Below are 21,635 nucleotides of genomic sequence, written 5' to 3'. Positions count from 1 at the left end.
GACTCCATCTCCACCTTCACCACCAAATTCTCGATCGGCTTGGGCCTCCCGCATCCTCGGTCCCCTCTCCTATACACCAGGCCCTTGGCCCAATGTGATCCGACTTCCGGTGATATAAACCCAAAGATCCTCCCCTAAGGGTGTAGCAGGCATATTACACCGAGACAACAACAGCAATCAGTGGTAGAGGTACCTCTAGCTACCATGGCCTTCGCCTTTGGAAACCAGTCCGGCGCGGCTGGCGGAGCTACAGAGGGTCCTGCTCTCGAGGTTATCCAGACAGAGGTATGTTTGCGACACTCTCCTCCCTAGTGTTATGCTAACTCACTGTTCCAACAGGGCCTCGGCTTCCTTGCGATTAACGGCGAGGCCAAAGTCCAACTGACCACGAAATGGAATCCTGCTCCTGCCCCGACGGCATCCCTCCTAAGCGTTGCTTCGCACAAGGGACTCGTAGCCGCAGCAGGTCCTGATGCCTTTATAATCTCCACTACCGAATCTGTACGAAAGGGCTTCGAGGCGGAACAGCCCGCCGATGGCGACATCCGACCCTTCACACCCCAGGCCACCATCCCTATGCCCCTTCGCGTCTCGCAGCTTTCCTTTACTGCCGATGAGAAATACCTTGTTTTGTCCGCCGAGGAGGGTGGCGGCCTGGCAGTCTATGATGTCGATGCCCTTAGCAACGGCACCACTCAGTCCGCCTTTGAGATAAGCACCAACGGCGAAGCGCTTCGTTCCCTTATACCCAACCCGGCACCCGAGTTCGCTCACTTCTGTGCAGTGATCACCACCAATGGCAACCTATACATGGCCAACTTGAACGAGCGTCAACTTGTTTCGGGAGCCAACGGCCCAACGTTACGGTCCCAGGTCAGCTGTGCGTCATGGAGTACCCGAGGCAAGCAGCTGGTGGCAGGCATGGCGGACGGCTCCATTATTCAGATGACTCCGGATGGTGCTGAGAAGGCGCATATTCCCAAGCCCCCCAGTCTGGGAGACTACTATGTGTCTTCGCTGGTGTGGCTCGAGAATCATGTGTTCCTGGTAATTCATAACCCTACAAGCGGCCAGGATCCGTCTGTATACCACATTATCACACGCCAGCAGCAGCCTAACGCGCAAGCCACCTTTACCTACAACAAGATGACAGACCCTGTCGAACCATTTGGGGCGGAGAAGGCTCCCCACCATACAGTACTACGGTTGAAAGACTTCCCTCCGAATCTTACCGATCTTCTGCTGGTGTCTTCCACCGCCACCGAGAGCATTGGCCTCCTTACCCGCTCAAAGACTCCTTTGGCAAGCGACAAACCGGTCGTCAATGCTTTTACCACAACGGAATTCGCTGATGACACCAAACGTGCGCTTCTCCCTATGAGTGAGGATATGACGGAAACCTTCCCTGTTGGTACTTCCCTGGACCTATCTGCCAAAGACAAGGTATATAAGCCCATCCCCACGGACGAAATCAACGAGTCCCCAGGTCCTCTGCCCGGCCTCTGGGTACTAAATAACGACGGTGTCCTCTCGGCTTGGTGGGTGGTTTACAACGAGTCTATCCGTAACGGAACGACGTACCCTGGTCTTGCTGTCATGGATAGCAACAAGCCTGCGCAGCCTGCGCAGCAAGCGCAGCAAGCGCAACCTCAATCTGCGTTTGGCGCTTCTACTACGACTGCGCCGGCCTTTGGCTCTTCCACTACGGCTGCACCGGCGTTTGGCTCTTCAGCGTTCGGTGTTGCCCCATCTCTCGGGGCCAAGACGTCCTCTTGGGGCGGCGGCGGTGCGGCAGCCCCGGCATTCGGCTCCAGCAGCTTTGGAAGTGCTCCGGCTGCTGCTGCTCCGGCTTTCGGCGCCCCAAGCGCGCTTGGGGGCCCAGCGGTGGCTCCTGCTTTTGGCCAGTCGTCCATGATCGGAATGGGAGTCAAGGCGTCTCCATGGGCCTCTGGTGGTACCAGCACTGGATCTGCGGGAACTTCAGGTAAGGTCTTTGGCGGCGGTGCTGCCTCATCATCCGGTGGGTTTGCCAGCTTTGCGAGTACGCCTACTCCCTTTACGAGTTTTGCAGGGAAGTCGGAAGGCAGCGCATTCGGTTCCCTCGCCGGTAACAATTCCGGTGGAAGCATTTTTGGGTCAAAGCCCGCTGAATCGAAGAGCATTGAAGTTTCGATGGATTCTGACACAGCGTTCCCTCCTCCTGCTGCGAAACCGGCGGGAGGTTCCACCTTTGGATCATCGCCCTTTGTGCTTGGAACTACTTTCAAGGCTGACCCCAAGACTGCCAACGACAACGAGGAGCCTTCGGAGAAGAAGGGTGGATCTCTGTTCGGCAGTGGATTCGGTCTGTCACTGAACGAGCCCGCCGCTGCGGAAACTAAGGATGAGACCATGGAGAGCGCGGCTCCTACGCCTGTTACCGAGAAGCCCAAGTCGATCTTCAACGTAGAGTCCACGACACCCGCCGGTACCCCTGCCCCCAACAACATCTTTGGTGCTCCCAAGCCCCCTGGCAGTGGCTTCTCCAATGTGTTCGGAGCGCCCAAGACCGAGGAGTCCAAGCCCAAGCCGCTTACCGATCTGTTTGGAAAGCCCAAGACCGAGGAAAGTGCGGCCAAGCCTAATCCGTTTGCCGCGCCTCTTAAGTCTGAGACGAAGCCCAACCCGTTCGCGGCGCCCCTTAAGTCGGAGATGCAGCCCAAATCGTTCGCGGAGGCTCTTAAGTTGGCGACACCCCCCAAGGTCAAGGAGGAAGACACAGAAGACAAGGAGAACCTGGCCAATATCCCGGAGGCACCCCTACCCCCCGAGACTACTAGTAAGACGGACTTCCTTCCAGGTGAATCATCAGCATCTTCAATAACTGACACACTAGAAACAGCTCCCAAGGTTAAGAGCGATGATGCTCCTCTGCCGCCAGATTTCTTGTCGAGCAAGGCTAAGCCTGCTGGTAAGAAGGCGGAGGATGCGCCACTGCCTCCTGATACCCCGGTCAAGACCCAGGATCTTCCCAAGTTGCCTCATGTCCCTTGGAGCCCGAGCAAGGAGGAGGAGGAGAGCGATTTGGAGGAGGGTGATGTTGAGGAAGATGAAGAGGAAGAGGAGCATGATGAGAATGAGGAGGATTATGAGGATGAGGAGGACGAAGAGGAGGAGCATGGCAGTGAGGAAGATGAGGAGCGGAGCGACGAGGAGGAGGAGGAACACAGCGATGAGGATGATGAGGGCTCGGAGGTGGCCAGTGAGGGTAGCGGTGTCGATGTCTCTAAGGAACTCGACCAGACGACTACCTCTGTCCACTTCGAAAACGGAAGCCCACGCTACCAGAACCGGAACATTTTCGGAAACAGCAAGAACAACATGGGGGCGAGCACATTCTCTACGATTTCTCGCTCCGAGGCAGAGCCACAGAGTCGTTCCATCTTTGGCGAGGCGACCAAGTTCGCGCCCCCCTTGTTCTCCAAGACTTCAGGGCCTTTCGACTCTCCCAGTCCTGTTCGCAGCACACAAGTTGCCCAGCCCAGCCTTCTCAGGCCACAAGAGGGACCCCGAACTACCAGTACCCCCGTCTTCAACAAGAATCAGCTCTTGGGCGCCAGCACCACCCCCAAGGGCCCCCCACCAGTCGACCCCAACATGGCCGCCCAGCGCAAGTTCGCCGCCAAGAAGGAGGCCGAAGCCCAAGCGCTCGTCGACCCCGAAGACGAAGGCATCCAACAACTGCTTGCTGCAGATGTTGAGCCTACCCTGACCATGAACGAGTTCCTCGTCGTCGACTCCAAGCTCGAGACCCATCGTGCCCCCTCGTCCAAACCCTCCTCCGAAGTCCCCGCCGCGGTCGAGACTCTATGGCGGGACATCAACCGCATGGCCGACCGCCTAGGCCTCAACTCGCGCTCTTTGGCGTCATTCATTCTTGGTCACACCAAATTCGCCAAGGAAGGCGGCCGCACCAAAGAAGACCTTGAAACCCCCGAGGACTGGGTCCTCGTCGAAGCTTCAGAGCTGACCAAGCTCATCGACGGTCAACTGGCTCGGGAGTTGGAAGAAGGCAGGATCAAGGATGTGGCAGAGACGCAAGCGACGCTGGATAAGGTGTCTCGCGAGTTGAGGACCATGCGTGCCAAGGAGGAGGACATGCGCAAGCTTTTCGCTGCCCAAACAGACCCAGAACAGATCGCCACCATCAAGGCGCAGCCGCTCAGCAGGGAGCAGAGCGTGCAGCAGACGGAGTTGCGCCGAGCGTATGCCCAGTTTGCGAAGCAACTAGCAGAAGCGGAGGAGGCCCTGGTCTTGTTAAGGACCAAAATCGCCGCCAGGGCCGCAGAAAAGGGAGCAGTTTCTCTAGCCGGCGGAACCGCAAAGGTACCGACGGTAGAAGCCGTCATGCGAACCATCCAAAAAATGACGACCATGGCCGAGAAGAGGAGCGGCGACGTGGATTTGTTGGAGCTGCAGATCCAGCGACACAAACTCTCTCAATCCCAATCCCGCGAGGCGTCATCAGAAAGCAGGGAGGGAACTCCCACGCCCAACCCACTCAAGGCCAGCACAACAGCAAGCTTGAGAAGCTCGACGACGTTTACACCTAGAGACTCGGTCAGGAGCGTGTCGTCACACTCACAATCACCTGGCGCTTTCTCCGCGTCGGTCAGGAGCAGGAGCAGCACCATGACGCCGGGAACTAGTGCCGTCCCTAGCCCAAGCCCGAGGAAGAAGGTATCTATGTTTACGGAAGAGGAGAGGAAGGAGATCAGGGCGAGGGAGGCGAGGAGGAAGGGTAAACTGGCGCTGTTGAGGAAGGCGTTGGAGAAGCAGGGACCGAGGGTGGAGAGGCTGGGTGATGATGATTGAGCTGGTTGGTTGATTGAATGACTGACTCTGTTGGATTATTCCGCTGTCTGGTTGTTCATGTCCATGTCAGTGTCAGTGTCAGTTGTTGGTGGAGGGCGGATGGCTGATGGCTGGGGAGTATAAGGAGTTTCATGAAGCTGCATTGATTAGTACTAGGGTTAGTATACCGAGATAAGAAGAGAGTGAAAGAATGGCAAGAGAAATGAAGTAAATCCTACCAGAAAATGGCCCTGAAGGATGAGTGATGTATTCGGCGAGGGTTTTGTAGATGATACTGATGGGCTATGTAGGTATGCACTTGGGTGCGTAACCATAGATTGTTTTGGGTACTAAGTCTAAGTGGTTGTATGAGACTATGAGCTGTGTTGGAGGTCAACATTGCAGTCAGTACCTGTCAAGCCATCACTTGAAGAGAGTGAATTGATTGAACATCGCCAACTAGCTTGAACTCTATAAATATCAACTCGCAAATTACTCTAACAGGTTACAGTAAATCATCAAAGGAAAATCAGACAAAAAGCAACGAAATTTCCCAACATCAGCTCGTCTACCATGACCATTCAACTTCACACATGTAACTCAATCTTGCCCGCCCGCAGCCTGTAAAAGCACCAACCATCCAACATCATCCCAATCCCGACCCTTCTCATCCCCTCCTCAGTTGTACCGATCATACTGCTCCCCAGACATCGTATGGTACTGCTGGCAATACATACACTTTCCCCATTCCTCCTTCTCCTCAGCCTTCTCCCCACTCTTCCTCACATCCTTCCAGGCCGAATTCCCCAGTGCATAATAACTCTTCCTCGGCGTCTCCTTCTCTCCCCTTCCCTTCCTCCACTTTCCAAAACGGACACCGTCGCCCCACGTGCGACGGTCGGGCTTGGAAGCGAAGGGGGTCTCGTCGTCCGCGAACCGTTTCACCTCTTCTTCTTGATCTTCCTCTTCGGGGGCAAGTTGGTAATTGTACTTGGATCCCATCTTCATTTCGCCCAGACGCTTGGCTACGTCGTTGGCTTCGGGGAGGGAGACGAGCGTGCGCTTCTCTTTCAGCTTGTTGGTGGCGATGATGTGCGCGTTGAGACGGCCTTCGGTTTCCGTGGTGAGCTTGCGGCGTTTGGGAGGGGACTGGTCCCGGGCATGAGCTTGGGTTTGGCCTTCGGTGGGAGGCGAAGCGGAACGAGATGGCGGAGGAGTGCTGGACAGTTTGGCCAGATACTCCTGGCATAAAGCCCACCTTCGGGTGTTGTGGTCGTTACCATGATGCCAATCATGCTCGCGGCTCCACTTTTCTTGATCAGATTTGTTGTTGCTGAGAAACACGTGCGGCTTCTCTGCCAGCAAGTAGCGATAGCCGTCGTTTCCATACCGGTATAACCGGTGATGCCTCTGCTGTCCGCCGTCCGACGTTACCCGGCTGGAAATGAGCTCGTCGTGGACCACTTCGACGGGGGTCCGGCCCACGGCGTTCTCGCGGAAGAGCAGGCTGGGTTGGAAGTCCAGCACGGCTCGGATCAGCTTGGAGGTGTGGTGGTTTGATTTTAGCATGTCGTGCAGAGGGGTGTCGCCGGAAGCGTTGAGCATGTTGAGCGCGGTGGTCACCGCCTCAGACGACATCTCAACGAGGAGGTTGAAGACGGCGATGGACTTGTCGTGGTCTTCGTTCCCCCCGATGGAGTTGAGCCATTGGTGGAGTGGGGTGCGGCCATCAATGGCCAGGCTGGAACGCTCAGTGATCATGCGGATGACGGCCTCGCGGTCGAAGAGGCTTAGCAGTTCCTTAAGCTTGTCAACTGGTGGCGTATGGAGCAATGCGGCGTGCAGGATATTGTTCCACGCGCTAGTCTTGACGTTCGGGTCTGCACCGGCTTCCAGCAAGATCTTAACGAGTTCGATACGACCCATGTAAACGGCCTGCATCAGCGGCGTCAAGTTGTTGTGTGACTTGGCCTCCAAGGCTTCGGGGCAAGCCTTGATGAGATACGAGACCAGATCACTAACGTCAAGTTGGCCAGACTTGACAATGACGACGTGGATGATCAACTCGCCTGTATGCTTGTTAGCTTTTTCCTCTATAACGCGGATGGCAACGGGTAACTTACCCTGGTCATCAAGCCATCTAGCGATCGCACCCTCCACACCTCCGGGGGCCCGTCCCAAGTGTTGCATCCTAGGGTCTTCCCGAGCAGCCTTGGACTTGGCAAACTCGAGGTAATGTCTCAACGGAGCATCGCTCAGGAACCACTGGATACTCTCAATGCAGCGATCTTCTGCAGCTCTCAGCAAAGGCGACGTCGTGGAATTCTCGTCGCGTGGTTGTTGAGCCACTTCCCGGCCGGCGTTCGCCCAATCCTTTCTCTTCTTTCCATACACCGACAAGCCCTGGTAGTAGCGCGGCTGCTCCTTAAGCTCAAGACCGGATCCTTCCACCAGGTGCTCCAACGGCAAGCCCGCACCAGTACGTCTAATCAGCTCAGCCATGACCTCAATGCGTCCCTCCCCAATGGCGTAGGCAAAGACTCCATCCGGCACCGAGAAGAACTTGGGAGGCTCTGTGGCCGGGTCAAGCTGCAGGGATCCAAAGTGCTCGCCCATATCGAGCACAAACTTAAGGAGCTTCAAGTCGTTGTTCGTGACGGCATACGTCAGCGGATCCCACGTGTCCTCGCCGTTAATGAGAACCTGGCGATTGCCCCATCTGCCGCCGCCCCAAACGCTGGTGGCCGTCCTGCCCTTGAGCAGATTCACTGGTAAGGTGTGACTCTTCACCTGCATGGACACCTGACCGATGGTGTCAATGGTAAACTGATCATCGACAGTCTCGCCCACAATTCTGGGTGCAGACTCGTCCGAGGAACTGTCATCATCATCTTCCTCGTCGACCTCGCCGCTCTTGTTCATCGTGTAACGGGTCTTGGCCTTCTCCGGAGGCGAATATTGCGCCTGGGCAATCTCGAGCACCGCCTTGGCGAGGTCGTAGTGACCACGCTGCAATGCCAGAGTGAAGGGATTGTGTCCGTTATGACCCTCGACAGCAATCTTAAGTGGCGGCTGCTGCTTGGCGTCGTCCCAAGAGGTTAGGGTGAACTTCTTGACCTTGTCGAGATCACCATTCCACACGGCCTCAAAAAGCTCCACATAAGCAGCCTGCTTTGTCTCAGTCATGTCCTGAACACCGGTGAACACGAAGTTATACTGATATGGCTCTTTTGTGGAGGAGGCTCTGTCAGAAGTATAACCGAGATAGTACCCATGACGACTGCTGCTGGAGTCATCATTACCGTCCTCCTTGCGGTCTGGATAGAGCTCTTTGAATGTCTTGCCACCCTTGGAGATGATGCTCTGTTCGATTTTCTCCAGCGTCGCAATGGCGTCCCGGATAGCCTGCTCCTTCTCAGAAATGCCCTTCGTGCTGGCAAGACATTTGAGACCTTTCTCATACTCCTTCCACTCCGTCTGCTCCCCAATTTTCTCAAGCTTGACTCCGCCGGATACCGCCCAGTGTTGGTAAGTGCCTTCCTTGAATCGTTGAAGATAGGTGTCCAGTCCTAGGCGCGGCTTGGGCTCCTCGAGTTTTGTAGTTTCTCCTTTGTATTTTCGAAGGGCCTTTAGCTGCGACCGCACCATGTCAAGGGCAGTTTTCCCCTTCCATCGAGAGCTGTAAGTGTTGTGCAATGCCCGTGCTGAATCAGGGTGGAGAGTATTCGGGTCGCACCCCCGTTCCAAAAGTTCAAGCGCAACGCTAGGCTCCTTGGACTGTAAGGCAGCAATCAGTGGGCGATCAAGATTTTCTCGAAACAATTCCTTGTTGCTCTCAAAGTCGCTGAGTCGGCTCTCCATGGCCGATTGTCTGGCGCTCTTGAGCCAGGTCTCAAAGTCAATCTCCGGCACAGCGCCCGTCTCAAGGAGCTTCACAACCATGCCCAGGTTGCCATCCCTGATTGCGGTTAGCAATGGTGTATCGCTTCGGGACCATTGCTCGCACAAGACGTGGTTGATTGCCGTCTTGTAGCCTGCCTTGTCGAGCTCATTGGCCAGGTCCAGGAGCGTCCTGGCATTCCGCTCCACGTAGTGGGCGAACACAGTGCAACTGTTCAGGTCCGCCTGGGCAACCGTGGCACCAAGGCTGAGAAGCGTCTGAGCCATGGACTTTGCCTTTTCGATGGGAAGGGCCATGACAAGAACAAGCGTCAAGAGGGCCTTATTTTTATCCTGAAGGAACTTGACGGGCAATAAGACATCGGCTCCGTATTCTTGGCACAAAAGCTTGACAACTTCATCGTGTCCCTCCAGAATGGCAAAGTGCAATGCCGAGCACGGAATATCCCATGCAACTTGATTCACTTCGTAGAAGTCGGGGCCTTCCTCATTTTCGGCTGGGAGTGTGCCATCAGGTGCTGGTGTCTCAGGAGTCTTGTCGACCTTGACAAACGAGCCTGTCGCGATGCTCATCTTATCGCCACCGGCATCAGACTCGGTATCGTCAGCTTCGATCATTTCGATGTCTTCCGAGTCGTCCTCCTTCTCATCGTCGACATCCATCTTCTCCGTCTTTTGCTCTCGAAGTGCAGCCCTGGCCTTGCGACGTTGATCTTCCAGTTCCTCAAACTCTTCCTCGTTGGTGTTGCTCTTGTTCATGAGGATCTTGATAATCTCCACATCTCCACGAGAAGCGGCGAGGTGGAGTGCGGTTCTTCCGTCCGCGAGACGCGCAGTAAGGCGGGCACCGGCCTCAACGAGGGCACGAACCACTTCTGGCGAAGAGGACATGACAGCAAGGTGAAGGGGAGTCCTGCCAGTGTGATCCCTAGTGTTGGGATCGGCGCCCTCCTGAGCAAGCCAGTCTTGGACGTGCTCAACGTCCTCATCGACAATGGCCTGGCACAGCCTGGCAGTGTTGCCGATATAGGCCATTTCAGTCCAGTCGTCATCCGTCAAAGGATTGAAGGAGCCAATCTGCTGTCTTCCGGGGTCGTCCTTGATGAAGGAGATTCTGCCAGAGACGTAGATCTTAGCCTCCTCTTCGGCGATATCTTTCTCTTCATCGGTCTGGGGAACCGGGCAGTGTCCGCAGCAGTCTTCAACAACGTCCTTGAAGCGGCCAAACTAAGAAATTGTGAGCGAAGAACATCAAGAGTATCCATTCGGAAAGACTTACAAAGGCAGGATGGCGGTGCAAGTACACGGTCCGATCATCGCGCTGGTTCCACTCGGCATTGAGCAAGAGATCCCTGGTGTAGCAAAGCTTCTCGATCTTCTTGGCGTGGAACTTGGGACCATAGGGGATGGTAAATGTGTGGTAGTTGGACACTTCCTCCTCGTTGACCCAATCCGCGATCTCGTCGTCATAGTCGTCCTTGATGTTTCCACCCATGGCCCGGAAGTTCTTGCGCATGAATCGGTTAAGAGCAGGGCGACCTCTTTCCTGGCGACGCTGGTCGACATAGTTGTCTCTAGCCTTGGCAGTTGGCAGTCTCTCCAGCACGAGAAGTCTTGCGAGACCAAGAGTTCTCATAAAACTCCGCTCGAAGATTGTAGGGTCGATGCGAGAACGGTCGAGCTCAGGCCAGTAAACCTCGAACCCTCTGCGGCTGTATTTGGAAAGACGGTTCTCGTAGGAGGGGCTACGGCGAGTGAGGTCGATGTGGTTGGTCTGAGTCATGTAGGACTGCAGAGCGCGAGGGGTGCAATAGACTTGCTTGCCATCATACGCAGCGCCGGAGCAGTCGATGTCGAAGCCGGTAAGAATTTCGGACACCGACTTGTAGATGCGAAGAACGATCTGAATGTGTCTGGTGGGGTACTGGCTACCTGGACTGGTGTAAGTTTCTAGATCCACAAGAGGAGCAAAGGAAAAGACTCACAGATAGTAACAGCATGCTTGGTCCTGACCGTCGTAGTCTCGCAAAGCAGCGCATCCCTCACCTGGCTCTCAATCTCCTTGATCTTCTCAATCGCCTGCTCCTCGGTAAGACCATACAAGAACAGATCGACATCAGAAGCAGGAGAGAACTTCTCATGATAGAACTCGCGCATCAGCCTCTTGGAGCCGCTGTACTTCTTGGGAACAGGCAAGATGCAGTTGACAACGGAGGAGCCGGCCGCAACGACATTGTCCCAGTTCAACTCGACAAGAGAAGACTCGGAGAAGATGTTGAAGTTTCTCTGGAACTCCTTGTGGGACTGAACGACAGCGGGAGACTGGTCTGGACGACGCATGTTTTTGGGAAGGGGCATGATGTATCGCGCCCTCTCCTCTTCGGACTCCGTCTCAATGTTGCGGGCCCGGATCTTGATGTCGGAGGTGTTGTCTGTGAAGAGAGGCAGGACGTTGACGTAGGGGTCCTTGAGCAGCTCGGAGTCCGGCTCTTGAGCGTAGGCCTGACGAAGACGAGCCTCATATTCACGGTAAGGCTGGAGGAGTTCGACCATGGGGGTCTCTGGGTGGTTGGCGATATGCTTGACCAAGTCACTGTGGGGGACTGGCGGCTGGGGAAAGGTTGATGTCGCCATGTTGAACTGTCTGGGAAAAGACTTGACTTGGTGTTGATCTTGGACAGAGAGAGGTGAAGAGACTATGACTTGACTGTATCAAAGACAGTGAAGAAATAAGGACGATGAAGATCTGATGGGATGATAGAGAACGGAAGAAGAAGAGCGAGTGATCTTCATTTTATAAGGCAGGTACCTTCGGCATGTCTCTAACCGTCGACTTGACCATCGACCGCACAACACTTTCCTTCCAGCTTCTTTGGACGCATCCTCGCCCCTCACGCCTCACGACGATGGCGCTTTCCCACCGACTTGATTGTTAGCTTCAGTTCCACTTCCATCAGGTCGTCCCAAGAAGGAAGTCGCCAGGGGGGTGTGCTGCCTGGACAACCCACGTCAACAACCTAGGACATAGCGCGCACCCATTGCGGATCTCGCGAATCTGGCGCGACATCATGTGAACTCGTGTAAACAGCCTGGAGAAGGAGGAGCAGGGCGTGTCATTGTGGATGTGATGCCTGGAGTTGCCTGGAGTCTTCAATGGCTTCAATCTCAAAACGAGAACCCTTTGCGGGGAACTCATCGACATTGGTTGAAGCTATCGCGGCGGACCCACTTCTGCTGCCTAATTCATCTAAGCCGTCCCGTACGTGTGTAACCGCATATCCGCCGGCAGGCATTGTAATGGATATGCACATTTATTCAGCGGGAAACACATACAGCATCTTGACATTTCTCCTGCAACTGATCAAACATGTCGATTATGACGAAACAGGGTAAAGCTGATTTTCTCACCGGTCTGTTGTGTCTTGTTGATCAGTCGCGCCAGGTAGCCGTTCAGGACCCTTAACATAGTATCGCGAGCCTCCTCGAAATGCGGCATCAAAACAGGCAAGGAATGACAAGAAGCAGCAACCAAGCTGCAGATGATTAAACATGAATTCTTGATCCCTAAGACGCCGTGGAACGGGTAAAAACCAGCTCAACTATCCTCCTCTAACCAATAACTTTGGTGGACGACGAGGCTCACTCCATCGTGGAGACAATTCTGACAGTCCAGCAACCGATCGATTATTTGCTGGCGCGATAATAACGGTGGCGGATGCTCGCTGGGAGTCCGATCGAGATGTTGTCCTGTCCCGCACCAGCGCTGATAGTATGATTGCCGTAACCATCTACCATGCTTCCGTACACTATCTCCCTTTCTTCCTTCATCCACCCTTCTCGTTAAAAGAAAACAAAACCCCAAAATAACGCCGTATCGTTGTGTGCTGTCCCATAAACCTCCTCTTCTAAAGCGTCGCGTTGCAAAGTCTAGTAGTGCTTGCTTGCTGCAGTGTACTTGTATTGCTGTCGACCTCCATTCTTCTGCCGTCCTGCTGCGGTTTTGTGGTCGTGTCGTTGCCGTGTATGCTATTCGTTGTCGTCTTGTTGAAGCACCTCATAGCGCAATAGCCCCCCTCCTACCCTCTCGCAAATGCAACAACCCTTGGAGACCGCAGAAGATGAAGAATGCCTATTGTATCGTTCACATTGTCAGCCACCGTTTCCCTTTTCATATGTCGCCCGTCACCTGTAAATTTCCCAAGCATTGTAGGTAGACTCACAGCATAAATAGCAATAGCCATCCCAGCCGTCGCCGCCACCTCCTTCCCGTCCTCCGGATCCTCCGTCCCGCCCACGAGCTCCGGATGGTTCTTGTTGAAGAGGATGCACAGGATGCCGAGGATGAGCATGGCGAAGGCGGAGATGACGGTGCTGTTTTCGGGGCATGGTTAGCGCTTTGTCATTGCTTGTAGAGGTTATAGATGATGTTCTGGTGTGGTAAGGTATGGCATGGTGACCGAGAACTGCGCATCTAACCCCGCTGCGTCGTCTCTGTTGCGATTGCGACGGGAGATGGAAATGGGAAGTGTAACTCGTGTAGAGTGATGAATGGAACGGAACAGGATCCGGATTGCTTACCAGCTCCAAGCCTGCATGGCTCCCACAACAGGCTTCATCTTGACGGTATTCTAATCGTTTTGCTCGAAAGTGTCTTGTTGTTTGTGCGTCAGAATCCAATGCGACAGCTGGGTAAGTGTTATCTTGTCGTCGTCGTTGGGATGTCTCGTTGTTGTTATTTGGTTGGAGAGGTGATGGCGATGGGGACCGGGACCTGAACACTGGACCTGGCCGCGTAGGACGCCGCAGGTGGACGTCAAGCACGTCCCCTCGACCGGATGATGTCGTTGCGCTGGACCTGACCCGGACCCACTTTATGGGACCTATAGCTATAGGCGCAGGCGACCAATCATTGGTTGCGGTAGGCGCAGTGCGCTTGAGAGGAACGACACTTGACGACGATATGGACGCGATGTCTGTGAGGAAAACGAGAGAACAAGGAGAAAGAAAAGTAGATAATCACGAATATGGCTTTTTTTGTCTACGGATAAGGCGGATTTACTATAGGAAGAGCGCAAATGAGGCCGGTAAGCCCACGGCATCAACGATAGTGATGCGCTAGTATCAGTTAGGAAGCCCACAGTATTTCTACCAAAATCTTATCATGCCCTATCACAACTTAACATCAAAGAAAAGAAGCCATCAAGGTTCTAACATCCATCGAGAGCAAGTCCCATCAATGATCCAAGCCACGACACAGTCTCGCACTCACTAGACTACCCCCTTGGCCTGCACAATTCTCTGCCCTGTGCCTATCTCTTTGAGCCATTAACAGAGACAAACAGTTTCCTCCTCCCAGTTGTTACCGTCCTCCCAATCAAGTTCACGGAACAAGCCCACGCGTCTGTAACAAAGCTGCCCGTCTTGATTCTGTGCGCCCTCCTCCAGCATCAGGACCAGTCCCCACTGGCAGAGGTGTTCGGTCGGGGTGCTATATTTCCCTTTCATTAAGTATAAAAGGAGCACTGAGTCGCCCACCTTTGGAATTTGGTCCCAAGAAGGACGATAACCAGGGTGATCGGATCCGTCGCTGAATTGCACACTAAAATCTCCGCGTTCAAACGAGGGCTTTAATGCAGAGGTGCCCCTGTATAAACTCACCACCCCTCTCTTAACTCCACCCTTTATGGTGAGTGTTATTCTGTCTTCATTCGCCCCCGTACCAGTATATCGAGCTGTAGATGTGGGGCTGGTGAAATCAATGGCCTGTGCCAAGTAGGTGATGTGGTCGGTATTGTGGGGGGAATCGTAACATATGAAGCGAAACACCCCGTCCCTGTCCCGTTTCACGGCAGCCCAGGACCACGAAGGGGCTTTCGATCGCGAACGGTTCGCTAGTTCCTTCTTGGGTGTCCCCTTGCGGTCACGATTCAGGTACAGCCTGTACCACAATAAGTCCATGGGCCAGAGCTCCTTCCATGTTCCGGCCACGTAAGTGAATCCTTTGCTATGTTCGATAGCCTTCGCCACTCCAGAAAGAGCGATGAGCCTGTCTGATTCGTAGGTGAATTCGGTGCGACCATAATCTTTGACTATCCTTAGCCAGGCTCGGGCAAATGCGACTTTGGGGTCCTTTTTTCCGCATGGGAAAGTTTGGGACACTGTCTGCAATTCAGCTTCATGGGGCTCATGACCACAGAGCAACTCAAAATCGGACTTTGCGCAGTATACCAATTTGAGAAACGAGGCCCAGCTACTGATTAGTTTTGTTTGTAGACGCTCTTCGCCGGTCAACTTGGTAAAGCCTCCGGAGTCGTCCGCGAACAGCATTCCCAGCACAGTTGTTCGGCTCCGGTGTAAATAACGCGTGGAGATAGAAGTCTTTCTTGCATTACCCAGCCTCGCCTAAAGAGGTACGGTTCCCAAGTTGGATGCCGATCGGCATAGACGCTACTCCCATTCGTTTGTGGTGTAATCCGGCATGGAATACCGTATAATCCTGGGAAAGTCGGTTTCCAGGACGGGCTGGCAACGCAGGGTTATAGCTCTGCTATTTGCTTCTACAGCCACGTACATACAGCCAAACGCAACTGGCAGTCCTTTAACCCTACCGGATCCGCACGATTATGCCTGACCTGGAAACCGACTTTCCCAGAATTATACGGTAAACCGAAGCGGGTTCCTTTGCACAAAGCAAGCGTCGGCTTCGTTGACTCCCAAAGCGGCAATGTTGCATGTTGAGTTGCCGTAGGTATGACTCATGGTAAGGGCCTCCCTATGCCAGTCACTTTCCGAATCTTGCATGATGCATAACGAATCAATCCAGATATATTGATATCCAAGTCGTCGTGTTAAATCCATGGATTCCTGGAACGTTTGCGGGACGTCTTTGACGGGTATTTGCTTTTGAAGGTGTTGTATATTTCCACTCGTCAGTTTCAGAGTCCACTCAGTTGAAGTTATAGACCATGAATGACTCAATGTCAGGTATTTGATTGAGGAAGTTACGGAGGTTGATGTGAGAATCAATCGTGGTGCTGCTTCTTCATCGGCTTTTCCAACGTCGATTAGCCTTGTTGGAAGCCGCTCATGCTCCTTGCTTTCCGTTTTGAACGGGTTTCGGTTGCATCTGGGGTGATTCCGGATACACTGATCTATCCACAACCGTGCGACAGACACTGCCTCTGGGGAATTGGTCGAGGTAGAGAAACGATGAGGACCAGAGACTGATGTTGCATCATGGTCGTGTGTTCCTGCTTTCAGTCAGTAGGCTTCCAGTTGACCAGGCACTTTTACTCAGAATCTTTTCGTTCAAATGTCTGAACGGAAGCGGCATACCATACCTTTACTAGTCAACACCGTCAACGCGAGTTCCTCAAGCCTTCAAGAACATAAATCTCAGGATAAAGGAATCGTCTCGCCTCGTGCATATAAATGCGTTCAGCGTCCGAATCCATACGGTCAAAATCGTTTAGTAGCTCCTCTGCAATATCAATGTGCAGGAACCCAAACTTAAAGTATATTTTTATGTCGTCATCGTCGCCTTGGATATAGACAGAAACACAAGGCCGATAGTCGCTGTCGCCACAGGAGTGATCGACATCCTTTGGAATAGCCAAGGAACAAAGATGGCACCCAGCGGCGCTTGACTCAAATATATAGCTGGGATTGGGATTGTGGAGGAAGATCTCTTTCTTTAAATTTGATTCAATGGTGTCCACATACTCATGAAGCCTGTCGGCTGCGAGTGCCTGAATAATGTTGGACTTCTTGACGATACGAGAACAGCAATGACACAACACGTGTGGGACGACTGTGTTCGGCGGAGGAGGTGGTTCGGGGTTGGGCGTTTCCGGTGATCTGGTAGACATGTTGGTTGAGCTGTAGATCAAGGTCGCTGAAACTGATGAAGAGGATGATGTGTCGAGGATAGACAAAACATGGCAGGAATGGGATCGGAGCCCAACGGACCTGGCCTCAAGTAGTCATGTACTTGCGAGCCTCAGATTTCCGCTCAGCCACACTGTCAGCCTAGTTTGTGCTACACGCCTCATCAAAAGTGACCGGATGTTTGAAGGAGTGAACAAGTGAACCTACATGGTCATAGGATAATTGCTGTTTGAACGACGGAGAAAGAATGTGTTCCGGGACCACTTTCAGATTAGCTGGGAACAAAAGGCTTTAATGGGGTACAGCTTCATCTTCAACTTGGAGTCACTCCGGTCGGACGAGAAGCACCTAGCCTGCCACTTCAAGACGCCTCTCTGATGGAGTGAATGAAACAGCGAGTCAAAGGCGACGGCGATGCCAGGAAGGAGAACCAGAAGGGTAAAATGAAGAGAGGGGAGTAAGGAAGAGGGGGATAAGAAAGAGGGGAGATGAAGTAAAAGCCTAACAGAAAATGACAACACTACCCATAGCAAAGCCCAGCCATGCACGCCCGACTTCGAGCCGTGACACAGCGCTGAACCACCCAGCATCAGATAAATCACTTGTGGAACAATACTATCCCCCTCCTGGAGACAAAAGAGAATATTTTGACTGGGAGATGTAGCGGATTGGTAACTGAATGATTACGTCGAGAATTATCTGCGATATTCGACAGCGCAAGGGCGTTTTCTGTGATGTATGATGATGGCAGCAACGAAGTACGACGAATCTGGAGCCGGAGAGATGATGATGAAAGGAGGCCACTGACCGCCTGCGTGGAAGATGATGACGGTAGCAGCAAGTCGGAGTATCGGCTGCTTGGAAGGAAGAAAGGAGTGGGAGAAAAGATTGCACCATTTCAACTCGCGCCAGAAACTCCTCTGTTTTGTCCCCGCCATGCTCGTCCCCGACCGTGTCACCGAAAGGTCACGCAGCACACGAACGTGCCTTCCTTGACACCTTTTTTGCCTTTCAGTTCCCGTCCTTTCCTCCAGGTCCCATCTGATTCATCTCTCTTATCTCTCGTATCTCTCTCGGTTTATGCCGCAAATAACACAAGGTCTCGCATGGATCGAAGCGCCTTGACGATAATGCACGCAGTGTACTTGGTATGATGGGTAAGTTCAACAGGCGGGGTAAGTACCGAACCTTACACAACCGAATAGTCGTAAGAATAAACCGAACATATCACGCACGGTAAGTACATTACACATCCCAGCGTATTTAATATACCTTTGAACGTAAATTCTAGGCAGTTTTTGAAGGGAAGAATGCCTAAGTGACTCTGGCCGATGTATTTTCAAATTATTATAATCCCTATCACAGTTTTGTAACGGCCTTTCCTAGCCAAAGCGAGCCGTATTGGACTGTCTATATTCGGTTTATTTTTACGCCCACCTCGACAACCCCAAAATCTTGGCCGTGGTAGTCCGTGCCGGATACCTGGCAGGGGGGTTTTTCTTTTGCTCGGAACCACAGTATATGTTGAAAAATGGGCTAAGCCGGTGCATAGCGTTGATGGATGAGATGATGAGTCCAGGCTCTCAGGAAATGCTGACTGGAGATTTGACAAATACGAACAAGGTCGCCGACCAGATCGACATGTGAGATCTAACCGAGCAGTAGTTTCAACTTCAGCTTCATCCTCAACCAACTTAGGTACCGGCCCGGCCCTCAGCACAAGTGAACGACCTCTTCCGTCACAGAGTCAGCGAACAGAAGGCGTCGTCCACGACGAGGTTGAGAGCTGTAGTCCTCCCATACGCCAACGCGGAAGTACATCTGATGCTTGACCCTCGACACAGGAGCCATCTGCTTCATAAGAACGAGTCCGGCCTGCTGCTCGTCGCCGAACTCCGTCCACCGCATCAGCAATAAGAAAAGGAGCTCGTTCTGCGGAGGGTGTTTCACGTCCCAGTGGACGTGAACATTGCATGTGCTTGTGCCAAGTAATGGAATAAGCGTATTAACACCTCCTCGCAAGACCTGACCTCTCAAACTGAGCTTTATATCACAGTACTTTCCTCCGGCTAAGGAGTGTTGCGTCATGAAATTCGGACAGGAGAAGTCGACGACTGTGGCCAGGGAAGTTGTGGTAAGTCTGCGAGTGACGGGGTCGAAGAGCTGCTGATATCGCAAAGGAAGGAAGTGCACCGCGGGGTTTGCCTTAGACATGGAGTCAGAAATTTTGAAAGCCCAGGACCACGAAGGAATCATGGGCTTGAATCTATCCTCGCGCCAGCGAAGATCTATGGGTTTTGGGTCAGGCTCAGTCCGAGCCCACAACAAGTCGAAAGGCCAGAGTTCTTTCCATGTCCCGGCCACGTAGGTCCACCCCCTCCCGGCTGCAATAGCCTCTGCCACTCCCGCGAATGCAATGAATCTGTCCTCTTTCTTGGTGAAATTCATCTTGCTATAGTCACTGACCATTCTCATCCAGCATTTGAGGAGATCGATCATGTTCTGAGCTTCATGTTGCAGCTTGTCGCCACCGGATTCAGGTGTCTGGCCACAAAGTGCCCGAAAATCTGATTTTGCGCACACAAGTTGGTTGTAGAATGGCACGACCGGGGCGGATTTCTCCATGACCGGTAGTCCTTCTGAACGCCTATACCGAGTGCACTCCCAGTATATTTGAGGGTTACCCATGTAAATCACGCGGGTTGACAACAGCTTCTCTTGAACAACCCAGCCACAGCGAAGAAGAGGTGGACCTCCGTTATCGTCTTCCCTTGAGTCCACAACGGGGTTGTGGTATCTGAAGGCGTAGGTACTGTTGCCGTTCGGATGCTTCCTACCGATGTAGCAAGGGAAAAAGTGCAAAGGATTCCTTTTCACAAAGCAACCGTCTCCGGGGTCTCCCAAAGCAGCAATGTTGCAGGAGGTATTACCGTAGACATCTTTCATGGTAAGTGCCTCTACTGCCCAATCTTCCGGTGAATCTTGGATAATGCAGAGGGAGTCGATCCATATGTAACGGCATCCTATTTGGCGGGTGATGTTCATGGCATCCCGAAGTGTCCTTCGAAGGGATTCGACTGGAATACCGTCTTCCAGGAAAGTTATGTAGCTCTGTTTCGTCAACTTTACGTCCATATTCAGGTTTCCCCAGCAATGGCTTTTAATGTGAGGTAGCCTTTCTTGTCCAGGGTGCGGAAATCCCTGGTTTCCACAAGCCGCGGCGTGAGTGGTCCTTCGGCTTCCCCGACATCAATGAGCCGCGTTGGAAGTTTCCCTGATCCAGCGGCGTTGAAAAGAGATTGACATTCGGGATGGTTTTGTAGGCATTCGTTTAACCAATATCGAAGTGTCGCAACCGACTCTGGCGAGCCGGTCGAGATAGGGAGCTGGGGACCAGAGCCCGATGTCGACGGTGGAAACATAAGGCCTGCACCGCGTTGTTAGCCACCGCTTACGGTAAGACTGAGCCGGAAACATCTCAGCAGTACCGCATAATGGGGCGTCATGGGTGTACCATAGTCGTTTCGCAAGGAGATCACACCTAGAGATCTTCCGTCTTTCCAGCGCTCCCATCCTTGCAATCCACGGAATCGGTCATTGAGAACAGAGTCCATCTGATCGGTATTTTCCATTTGACTTGCGGATGTCTGCATGTCCGTCAGGATGTCGAAGCTCATGGTCGTCTCCCCGAAGCTTGTCCATCCTTCGGTCACGGATACTTGAATGATACCACTCGAGTGCTCAAGCGCTGAGGCAGTCCCGCTCTGGTCCTTGTGCCAGAAATACTTGTCCCCGTTCCAGGAAATGATGGAGCAAAGATGACAACCAGAGGCAATTGACGACATGATAGTCTCGACCGTTGGGCTGTGAAAGAAGATTTCTTTCTCTGGCGGACGTGTCCTGCCGCTCAGGCTAAAAAACTGGTCGAAGTGGGCGGCGATAACAAACCGAATGATTTCGGACTTGCCAACAATCCGGGCACAGTTCCTGCACAGGCGGTTGGAGACCACCCCATCTGTTTCGCAATCCATATTCGTCGTGAAACGAGGGCTCGTTCGAGAGATGATGAAATCCAGTTGTAGTATCAAGTCTAAATGGAAGCAAACTGTTGACCTGGAGGAAGATGTAGCGGAAGAGAGACGCAACCATACAGCCCAACGGTCATGCTCCCAATTTTAGCCAGGTTTTTGTAAGGACGGGACCGACGAGAAAAGGGCCAATAGCAACGATGGCATCCAAAGCGCTCAGCCACCGAGTATGACTTCGACTCCTAGATAGCCAGTTGTCAAAGACAGTGACCATATTTACAGCGTCATGGTGTCCGACGTGTGCGATGGAGTCGTTCACTTGATATTGGAGATGATGTTGAGATGTTGTGATGTTGTGAAGCGGATGGAAATCGGAATGTTTAGACTTTTTGGACCGCGGATTGCTTGCGTGGAGGGACTCGAGGGATATCTACGCTAACAGGAATGACCACCCGGAGTGTTGCGCTAACATCTTAATTGGGCGTAAAAACAGCTGCTGCACTATCAGTCTGTTAGCACACGTACTACTTCACCAAAGAAAAGGGCGAGGACTGCACTAACGCACTAACGCACTAACAGACAAGATTGGCCATACCAGAAGAAGAAGATCGATGCATGAACAACGCCGAACGCAGAGAACATGTCAAGTCAGAGAAAGATGGGTGCCCTGTTGAGTTCCCGTCCTGAGCATCGATACTTGAGCAGAAGGGGACGGTATCGAGCAAAACACAGTAAAGAAGAGAAGAAAACGTCTCGACGGAATGCGAGAGCCGCCAGATGATATCGGTGACTCAGAAAAGACAGATGTTTTCGGATCGGGATGTGAACAGGAGAAGACGGGATCTAGCTCGTCACCAACCACCTGGCAGCTCATCTGAGTCCCGACCGAACGTGCCTTCCCAGACTATCCCGAAGACGATATTAGCAGTAAATACTAAGGTGCTTACCTTACCTTACACCCCATACTAGGAAGCTGCAGTGCTGGGC

The 21,635-nt window shown here is 53.0% G+C and overlaps 6 protein-coding genes across 6 annotated transcripts; 1 reads left to right on the top strand and 5 right to left on the bottom strand.

Moving 5' to 3' along the window:
- Window positions 1-204: 204 nt before the first annotated feature.
- Window positions 205-4,854, top strand: B0H65DRAFT_414263 (putative nuclear pore complex protein; the record flags this gene model as incomplete). Its single annotated transcript, XM_062823904.1, has 2 exons — window positions 205-285; window positions 340-4,854. The coding sequence occupies 2 exons, from the start codon at window positions 205-207 to the stop codon at window positions 4,852-4,854; spliced, it is 4,596 nt and encodes a 1,531-aa protein (XP_062687621.1).
- Window positions 4,855-5,254: 400 nt separating this feature from the next.
- On the bottom strand, window positions 5,255-11,526 carry B0H65DRAFT_72260 (uncharacterized protein). The gene is made up of 4 exons (XM_062831327.1): window positions 10,719-11,526; window positions 10,013-10,665; window positions 6,957-9,960; window positions 5,255-6,902 (listed from the first exon to the last, which is right to left on the bottom strand). The coding sequence occupies exons 1-4, from the start codon at window positions 11,365-11,367 to the stop codon at window positions 5,512-5,514; spliced, it is 5,697 nt and encodes a 1,898-aa protein (XP_062687620.1). The 5' UTR covers window positions 11,368-11,526; the 3' UTR covers window positions 5,255-5,511.
- Window positions 11,527-12,787: 1,261 nt separating this feature from the next.
- On the bottom strand, window positions 12,788-13,349 carry B0H65DRAFT_545443 (uncharacterized protein; the record flags this gene model as incomplete). Its single annotated transcript, XM_062829375.1, has 3 exons — window positions 12,788-12,862; window positions 12,954-13,104; window positions 13,312-13,349. 3 exons carry the CDS (start codon window positions 13,347-13,349, stop codon window positions 12,788-12,790), a joined length of 264 nt encoding a protein of 87 aa, XP_062687619.1.
- Window positions 13,350-13,865: 516 nt separating this feature from the next.
- On the bottom strand, window positions 13,866-16,601 carry B0H65DRAFT_513791 (heterokaryon incompatibility protein-domain-containing protein; the record flags this gene model as incomplete). The annotated part of the gene is made up of 4 exons (XM_062828637.1): window positions 13,866-14,822; window positions 15,056-15,255; window positions 15,401-15,956; window positions 16,319-16,601. The coding sequence occupies 4 exons, from the start codon at window positions 16,599-16,601 to the stop codon at window positions 14,059-14,061; spliced, it is 1,803 nt and encodes a 600-aa protein (XP_062687618.1). The 3' UTR covers window positions 13,866-14,058.
- A 1,452-nt stretch (window positions 16,602-18,053) lies between these two features.
- Window positions 18,054-20,200, bottom strand: B0H65DRAFT_72161 (uncharacterized protein). Its single transcript, XM_062831326.1, has 2 exons — window positions 20,162-20,200; window positions 18,054-20,047 (listed from the first exon to the last, which is right to left on the bottom strand). The coding sequence occupies exon 2, from the start codon at window positions 19,753-19,755 to the stop codon at window positions 18,334-18,336; it is 1,422 nt and encodes a 473-aa protein (XP_062687617.1). The 5' UTR covers window positions 19,756-20,047; window positions 20,162-20,200; the 3' UTR covers window positions 18,054-18,333.
- Window positions 19,909-20,971, bottom strand: B0H65DRAFT_72088 (uncharacterized protein). Its single transcript, XM_062831325.1, has one exon. It carries the CDS (start codon window positions 20,649-20,651, stop codon window positions 20,061-20,063), a length of 591 nt encoding a protein of 196 aa, XP_062687616.1. The 5' UTR covers window positions 20,652-20,971; the 3' UTR covers window positions 19,909-20,060.
- Window positions 20,972-21,635: the final 664 nt, after the last annotated feature.

The sequence above is a fragment of the Neurospora tetraspora genome (assembly GCF_033439725.1).
Source record: "Neurospora tetraspora strain CBS 560.94 chromosome Unknown B0H65scaffold_1, whole genome shotgun sequence".
NCBI classification, from domain to species: Eukaryota; Fungi; Ascomycota; class Sordariomycetes; order Sordariales; family Sordariaceae; genus Neurospora; species Neurospora tetraspora.
This window is presented reverse-complemented; position numbering and strand designations above follow the sequence as displayed.

Bases quoted from the DNA above. Each gene is read 5' to 3' on its own strand.
- B0H65DRAFT_72260 (XM_062831327.1), bottom strand. From the start codon at position 11,367: ATGGCGACATCAACCTTTCCCCAGCCGCCAGTCCCCCACAGTGACTTG. The intron at 10,666-10,718 runs GTGAGTCTTTTC...ACACCAGTCCAG, and splicing joins CAAGCATGCTGTTACTATCT to GTAGCCAGTACCCCACCAGA. The intron at 6,903-6,956 runs GTAAGTTACCCG...ACAAGCATACAG, and splicing joins TAGATGGCTTGATGACCAGG to GCGAGTTGATCATCCACGTC.
- B0H65DRAFT_72161 (XM_062831326.1), bottom strand. From the start codon at position 19,755: ATGGACGTAAAGTTGACGAAACAGAGCTACATAACTTTCCTGGAAGAC.
- B0H65DRAFT_72088 (XM_062831325.1), bottom strand. From the start codon at position 20,651: ATGGATTGCGAAACAGATGGGGTGGTCTCCAACCGCCTGTGCAGGAAC.